The sequence below is a fragment of the Leuresthes tenuis genome, unplaced genomic scaffold (genome assembly GCF_036924035.1).
Source record: "Leuresthes tenuis unplaced genomic scaffold, fLeuTen1.0.hap1 SCAF_18, whole genome shotgun sequence".
In the NCBI taxonomy this organism is placed as follows: domain Eukaryota; kingdom Metazoa; phylum Chordata; class Actinopteri; order Atheriniformes; family Atherinopsidae; genus Leuresthes; species Leuresthes tenuis.
This window is the reverse complement of record NW_027325372.1, coordinates 6738963-6747072: the sequence shown is the minus strand read 5'-3', so window position 1 is coordinate 6747072 and position 8110 is coordinate 6738963. Positions and strand designations below refer to the sequence as shown.

Sequence of the window (8110 nt, the reverse complement as noted above, 5' to 3'; positions counted from 1 at the left end):
TGCAAGCAGATATTTTATATCCAGTTCTCCACTAATTGCTGCACTGTTGTTATGCTAAATATATAAGTGTGTCAAGCATAAAGCACAAGTCATTTGAGGCATTATTAACAGAAGGAAATTAACTATTAAAAGGGCCCGTTTTAAAACATTTAAGTCGTGTTCTATTGTGAGGTCTATTGCAACACACCAACTGGCCGCCGGGGGTCAGTGGTGCTTAGAGAGGTTACGCAGCTGCCGGGGTGTAGGAGAGTTGTTCCGGGGAGAAGAAGAACACAACGAAGTAAGATGGCTACAGCTAGTGCTAGCTAACCGTTGATGATCGGAAAATGTTACGTTCTCGATCACTTTGGTGTGCGTAGTATCCCAGCAGAGCTTAGACAGACTTAAAAAAAAATCCTCTGCCGACTCTTTTATGTATCTGGCTTAAATAAGTGCTGGTGTATGCTGCTGGAGTGTTTTAGTGAGTAGTTTTTCAGAAGCCTGTGTGTGTTTGTGCAGCGGGAGGGGTTCGTGTCTCCTCCGGTCAGCTGTCCGTCAGTTAAACGTCAGGTGAGTCTTTACCTTGATCCACTGCTTAAACTCGTCCCTAGGTTTATATTTACATAGATGAATAAAAGTATTGTTTACACTTGTTTTGTAAAATCTACGGTGGAGAAAAGTTTGCAAACTTATTAAATGGTGTAAATCGTGAAGAAGTCTCAGCTTTGTCTTTGCTGGAAGTTTAATCCTCCCCCGTCCGTTAGTCTCCTCTCATAATGTGGCTTGAATAGTTTATTGGGTTGCTGTAATGATGAGACAGTTCTCTTCTAAACTGTATTCAAGCTGTGAGTAAGTGCTTGCATTAAATGTAATTGGTTTATATACCCAGAGAGCACATTTAAAATCAACAAATGCTATTCAGTGAGCTGAAAGGCTAGGATTGTTATCAAGGCCAAAGAGTTTACATACAAGTATTAAGGCTATCTAAATGGGACAGGCTGGTATTTCCACAGTTTAAGAAAATGACTTGCTATTGTAGCGTGTGAAATAAGGAACTAGATCAGAAGAGGAGAACCTTACTGATAATGGACATCTGGGGGATTGTTGTCAAATTGCTTGCTGGTCATGTCATTGAGTTGATATGTCTCTCCTGAAGAAACATTTGAAAACCCTTTGCTTTGTGACATTTACTGCCACCAGGTAATGGTTGCCACCTTCCCTTGTCCTTTACCTGACATCAGTCTCATATCATCAATGATTATGAAAATTTGTCATCTTTATCAGTTTCATTGGACTTACTCCGGACAAATTTTGCAGCGTCATCTCCTTGTCTGATACAGATTGGTGATTCAGCTCTGAATATCGCTTTCATCCAATCAACCACAGTCCATGACTGCTTCTCTTTAGTCCACTGTAACCTTGATTTCTTCCATTTCTTTATGGAAATCTTATTTCCTGTGGTCGGTTTCTTTTTAGTTTGATGACCAACATTAGATCCTGTTTGGAGGTGTAACCTAGTAGTGATAATTTATGCAGCATTTTTTTAATCAGGAGTCAAAGTAGCTTTTATCTCACTGAAACTTATTACCAAAGGGGAGTGTCCATCATCACTGTAAGACTCTTAACTTCCTGGATTTGAGGGTGATTTTAAAACATTTCCAGTATGACAACATTAAGACACGTCCACATAAAAAGTGCATCTCAAACAACCCTGTCGAGATGCATTTACTCTGTCTGGTTTCTTACTCAGCTTCTGTAAGTAATAACTTCTTGTGAAACATTTTGATTTTGATTAAGCATAAGAAGTGTGATTTGCAGCTTTTGTTGTGTTTTGTAAAGATCCTATGACAAGGCACAAAAAAACAACATGTCCAAATATAGTTTCTACTAATGCAGTCGCTGTCAAAATTATTCAGAGGTTGAATGATTTTGCTTGCAACTACATGGCTTTATGGCTTAATAAGATACAGCTTATAAATACAGCCACTGATTTAGAGGCAATTATGAACTTGTTACAGAGAATATAAATGGGAAGAAAACTTGTGTATAGATAGAGAAGCAGGTATATGTTTAAAAAAGAAAAAATACATCTGTCAAATTCAATTGGTCTATATGTGTATATTACTAAGAAAACTGAATAGTTTCTGTGTTCTTTCTCTCTCTTGGTCCAGTGAGGATTGTGGGAAACAGCAGCCATGGCAGCTCCTGTAAACATCCAGACTCCCAGTAAAACCTGGGAGCTGAGTCTGTATGAGCTACACAGGAGCCCTCAGGTAAATCTGTGTGTGTGTCTGCCTCTAAAACGTCTGGAGCATTGTTTGGGGTTTTCAGGTATATTTAACAGAATTGTAACAAGGCACCAAAATCTCTGAAAAACAAGAAAGGGGGAAGACATACAAACTATTGTGTGTGACCACAGCACTTAACTGCACATTATTTACATAGTGACAACAATTTTAAAATGGACAACAGTAATGTAACTATTGGTAATGGAAGATTGAGATATTTCTTAACTGTGAATATGTGTGTGTATACATTTTGTGATGTGGTATTTAGCTGTTAAGCCAGTTTTTCTAAACAACTTCTCCATAGTCTGCTGCTAATTCTAAGGAATGGTTGAGATTTAGAGAAAAAAAAAAGGAAATTAAGTATTGGATAACTGAAAACTTATTAACAGATTGACATCAGTATTATGGATCAGATTGTACTAGAAAAAAAAAAGAGCATTTTCTGACTTTTGGCTTCTTTATGTCATAGACTCGAGAGTCTTTTTAGGAACAACAGTACACCTGATAATTCAGGCAGTGACCTAAGTTATTACTCGAAATCTTGAAATGGAAAAAAAAATCATTCAAATTGTTACGTTTTGCCCAGTGTTCATCGATGCTGGTGATGACATCGGTGTTATTGAACCTGTGCTGAATGTTTCTTTGTCATTTGCAGTCACATGTTTCATATTGTGGATGATTTTGTGTGTGTCCAGGAGGCCATTGTGGATGGGACGGAGGTGGCGGTGTCTCCTCGCTCACTGCACAGTGAGCTCATGTGCCCCATCTGTCTGGACATGCTGAAGAACACGATGACCACCAAAGAGTGTCTGCACCGCTTCTGCTCTGAATGCATCGTCACTGCGCTGCGATCTGGGTGAGCATCGTTTTTTAAAAGTAGGATGCAGCACACTGAAAAAGATGCAAGTTGGGAATGATTCCTCCCTCCTCAGGAACAAGGAGTGCCCGACTTGCCGGAAGAAACTGGTCTCCAGACGTTCACTTCGCAGAGATTCAAACTTTGACGCCTTGATCTCAAAGATTTACCCGAGTCGCGACGAGTACGAGGCCCATCAGCGCAGCGTCCTCGAGCGACTCAACAGGCTGCACAACAAGGAAGCCCTGAGCTCCAGCATTGAGGAGGGGCTCCGCCAGCAGGCTCGCTACAGGTCCGAGAGGTTGGCTGGGGAGGGCATGTTGCTGGGGGTTTTATCACAGATCTGTTTTTAATCCCACACATCTAACTATTGAGACTAATATTTCTACACTTTTTATTCTTGACTTAATCTCCATTTAATATCTATTATTGAATCATTTTAGGCAGTGTAGCAAATTTGTGACTAATTCCTGGCAGAGTTGTTTTATTATTCTTATTATTAATGATATAAGTCCTGAATTAATGTGAATAATTCCTTGTTCCCAATTCCAATAAGTACAGGCTCAGTTATCTCATGTTATTAAGATAACTAACTACTTCCGATGTACTTTAAATCAAATCCATGTTCTTGTAATTAGATAAATGAATGGGGTAACCCATATGATGACAGAAAAGTAAAGCCATCCAGAGGGCAGTATGGCCTGAGATAGCCAATGCTGGAATTACCAATCAAAGTGAGCTCTTGTTATTTCAGGGTTGTTATCTGTTTGTCAAACTGTCACCATTAAAGGCAGCAGAATGATCTAATATAAGCCTCTGTCAGTATCGCACTGATGGGTGTACAGATGGGTGTAATCTGATTACACCCATCTGTACACCCTGTATTAATCTTGATTACTTTGACAGTAGAAAACAGAAATCTGGTCATTCTCTGGCAGGTTCTACATCTTTTCTGTGGTACTTTCATGTGGGTTTAAAGAGGTTTTATTATTGATCCGTGTTTCTTTTGTCTCCTCAACAGCTCTCTGACACGTCCTTTTTGGGTTGTTTTGTCCTGCTGTCAGTTTCTGTTTCAGACAGTCTCCTGTAATTTCACCATAACTACGGTTGCAGACTAAATTCTCCTCTCTCCCCTTCAAATGTTTGAGGTTGTTGTATAAGCAAAACTGGAAGTACAGAACAGTTGAGACAAAACATGCTTTTCGTCTGTCACTGTGTGTTTACCACCTCTTTGTAGGAACCACCGGGTGAAGAAGCCCACTCAGGAAAGTGATAACACCACCTTCAGTGGCGGGGAGGATAACGGCGACTCCCGCTCACACCTGTCCCATGACTCAGGACAGGTGACCCCCCATCCCCGCGATCAAACTCCCCCAGAGGCCGGACCGAGCCGCAAGCGGCGGCGTGTCTCTGACGACGGCTCTGGGCCCGAGGCGGACAGTGAGAGCCCGACTCCTCCTCTGAGACGCCATAAGGAGGGGCCGGCCTCAGAGATCGAGCTGGTGTTCAGACCACACCCTCAGCTCGTCCAGGCCCAGGACTACAACCAGACCAGGTGAGAAAAGGATCGTTTTACCAAAAGCAGAGGTAATACACACTTAATATGGAAATCAGATTCTGCAGATGAACGACTATGTGTCAGTATATTCTACATCTGCAAGTTTATGCATAATTTTGGGCATTTCTATTTGAGAAATGGCTGTTACCATGGACAGTGATCTCAGCTTCTCAGTCACATGTATTCCTCGCAGATCACCATGAGTTAGAAAAACCAAAGATGGCTGCCAAATTACAAACTCAAGGCTTCAAAACAGGCAGTGACATCAGCAGTGGCATCTTTCTGGATATCTTTTCAAAATAATATAACTCTCTGCTGCCCCCAAGTGACCAAAAAGAGAAAAAACAATCATAAATAACATCGATCTTCATTTTCATTTTCATAAATTTTCTTTCTTCTTCTAGATTTGTAAAGACGACGGCCAACGCCACAGTGGACCATCTATCAAAATACCTTGCTCTGCGCATTGCCCTTGAGGACAGACGGACTGACGGAGAGGTGGAGGACAGAGGGAGAGAAGAGGCAGGAAAAGAAGAGAGAGGAGCTGAGGGAGGAGGTGATAGTGGAGGAACATCAAGGGGTGGAGAGGGGACGACTCTGACCAACATCAGTGAGAAGCAATACACCATTTACATCACAACAAGGGGAGGACAGTTCTCTGTGAGTAATAAAACCACGTTATGTTGTGTCTCATATCCTTAATCTGCTTGTTTTTCTTGAACCTGAAGAACACATTGATTAGATGTCAACAGAAAATATCAAATCAGTCATTTAACCACATTTAACGCTTTACTGTTAATTAATTTAACAATCCTACCACTTACCCAGTAATTCAGTAAACTGTATCTCTTTAAACCATTAATCCATTAACTGTATTTCACTGGTTTAAGCTTTTTTCATGGTTGCTCAGTCTCTTATATATATGTTTTGGGTTTTTTAAAGCAGAATTTAACAGAGCTCCTACAAAATCTCTCCATGGGCCCTAAATTATAAAAACAGCACAAGATAGTGAGTTCATCATGTTGATGTGGAGGTAGAATTCTGGGGAAAAAAATACCAAACTGTCATAGTTTCCCGCCAGATAATACATTTGACCAATAGACTGTCTGAAAATGAAGGTCGTAACCACTGACCGTGCACGTTGGTTTTTTACTCACATTTTGTTTGGGCTGTTGCAGTGTTGGTCTTTTGAAAGCTGAGGTTATGAGAGAGTAGTGGATGCATAAGTGGACAGCTTTGACAGTTATCATGTGGCACCACCTCCTTAATCAGTTCATTTACTTTTCTTTAAGAAGGGCCGTGTTTGATCTGAAAGCACATCTCGCCCGTGTGTTGCTGACAGTTTAGCACTTCATGCTGTTAATTCACCCACATTTGTTTTGCCCCTCTGTCTTCTCTCAGACACTCAATGGCTCTTTGACACTGGAGTTGGTCAACGAGAAATACTGGAAGGTCAGGAAGCCCTTAGAGCTTTACTATGCTCCAACCAAGGAGCAGCAGCAACCACAACCACCACAGCAACAGCAGCAGCAGCAGCCCCAGCAGAAGTCCCCACCCTCACAGAAGGAGGCATGAGGAAGAGCGGTGGGCTGCTTTTTTCCACCTCACCTGTTTATAACCACATCCTCTCTCGGCCACAACAAGATTATTATCAGCATCTTTTTTCCTTTCTTAATAAAATAGCATTAAGCTGAAATGATCCAACTTCATTTATAGACTGAACTTAATTTTTTTTTTTTGCACAACAAATTTGCCCTGAATTAACTGACAATTTATCAAAAAAAAAAAAAAAAGAAGTAAAACCAACAAATCACAAACTAACAGCTCGTGACCCTCTCTGATGGTTAGTTGGAATACATTCGGATTGCCCAGTTTACTCCTATGGCTGCTGGACAAAAAGATGAAAAAGTGGAGTTCTTTTGTTTTCCATCAGCTGCATTCTTTTTCGTGGTGAAAAAAAGACACTGCAAAGCATCTGCATGTACTAAAAACTTTCTTTAAGCTGCTGGTGATAAAATAGGAAGTTGATCTGGCTCTCTCTCTCGATTGGTCACTCTTTCCAAACACACTCGTTTCATTTCTTTTTGCAAAGATGCTCATTAACAGGTTTTCCGTGTGTGTGGAAAAAAACAAAGTTTTGACAGAAGTCACACTTTCTACGAAAGGTCCATTGAAAATCTGGAGTTTGTAAGATTTGTGACAGCGAGCTTTCATCGTGGTCTCGATTAATCAGAAGCATCTTTTCAGCTGTCCTTATTTTTAGAAACTGCTGTGTCAAATAGTTTTTTATCAGACTCTTTTTTTTTTCTTAATTAGATTCACAAATGACTTGAGAGTGCTTCTGATTTTGGTTCCGAGCATATTTATTTGGTGGAAATGCGTTAGTGACTTGATTTAGATTCACTCTTTCATGATGACAGAATTTTAGCATAAGCTTTCCCATTTCATCATTTCTTGGCACAAATAGGTTTGGATAAGTAAGTGACTGCAGGTATCTGACCTGGTACATGAAAATCACTGGTATTAAGTTTAGCTTCCATCATTTCAAGTATGACTTCAAACCTTTTCTTGCAGTATCTTAGAGATACTGATCAAAATAATCAGTTTTTTAGCTCGATTTCCATCTGATCTATTCATGAAGTCATTTTTAATTCTTAACGTGTGACTGAAGCTTTCAGGATTACTGTGAGATAGCTTCTCACTACATGTACTCAGTTTGTGGTCTCACAAAAGGAGAACTATTTAACTATTACTATTTAACAGAAACAGATTTGACTATTATGGTTCAAATAAGTGAACAGGGTTCTCATTTCTCTGTAAATGAGCTGATCATCGTCTGACAGCATGTCAGAACACAGGTGACTGCATGTGAGAGGAGCAATATTTTATGTTCTAAAGATCATGCGCTTTTGTTTTACTTCATATGCATATGTCCATTGCTAATTTGCTTGTACATTATCTTTGTAATCCAATTAGACATGAGCAGGAAATGAAAACTTACTGTTGAAATGTTTTATTTTCAGTCTTTGAATATGAGTCCCATCTTCCACCTGAACGTGGAGCAGATTTGATGTTTACCAGTTCTGTTCGCACTCACTATGAAGTTTTCATTTGCATGAGAAACTTTTCCTCCAACAAAGCTGTGAGCTTTAATCAAGTTATTTAATCTGTACGTTCAACCATTCTGTCCTACTGCTCTTTTATCTCCTGCAGCCGTAATTCTTCCTCCTTTCAGTTCATAAGACGTGTGTATAAGCAACATTTCTTTTCCTCGGGGATATAAAATTGAACCCTTTTCCTCAACAATGCAAAAATAAAATGTACTAAAATTGAAGTGTTTTAAAAGATGCTTTTGTCAGTTTTTTATATAATTAAATTTGTGCCGAATCTCCCTCTCTACTTCCAACACATTATTAGGGTGCTTTCACA

General features: G+C 39.9%; 1 protein-coding gene across 2 annotated transcripts; it reads left to right on the top strand.

Annotated features, from left to right (window-relative positions):
• Positions 1-263: 263 nt before the first annotated feature.
• Positions 264-6714, top strand: LOC140275191 (E3 ubiquitin-protein ligase RING2-A-like). Of its 2 annotated transcripts, none has more exons than XM_072370607.1 (7): positions 264-549; positions 2151-2252; positions 2963-3123; positions 3200-3415; positions 4361-4678; positions 5086-5341; positions 6083-6714. In XM_072370607.1, exons 2-7 carry the CDS (start codon positions 2175-2177, stop codon positions 6254-6256), a joined length of 1203 nt encoding a protein of 400 aa, XP_072226708.1. In that variant the 5' UTR covers positions 264-549; positions 2151-2174; the 3' UTR covers positions 6257-6714. The 2 variants fall into 2 exon arrangements, with proteins under 2 accessions (XP_072226708.1, XP_072226707.1); XM_072370606.1 differs by having other exon boundaries at positions 3200-3424.
• Positions 6715-8110: the final 1396 nt, after the last annotated feature.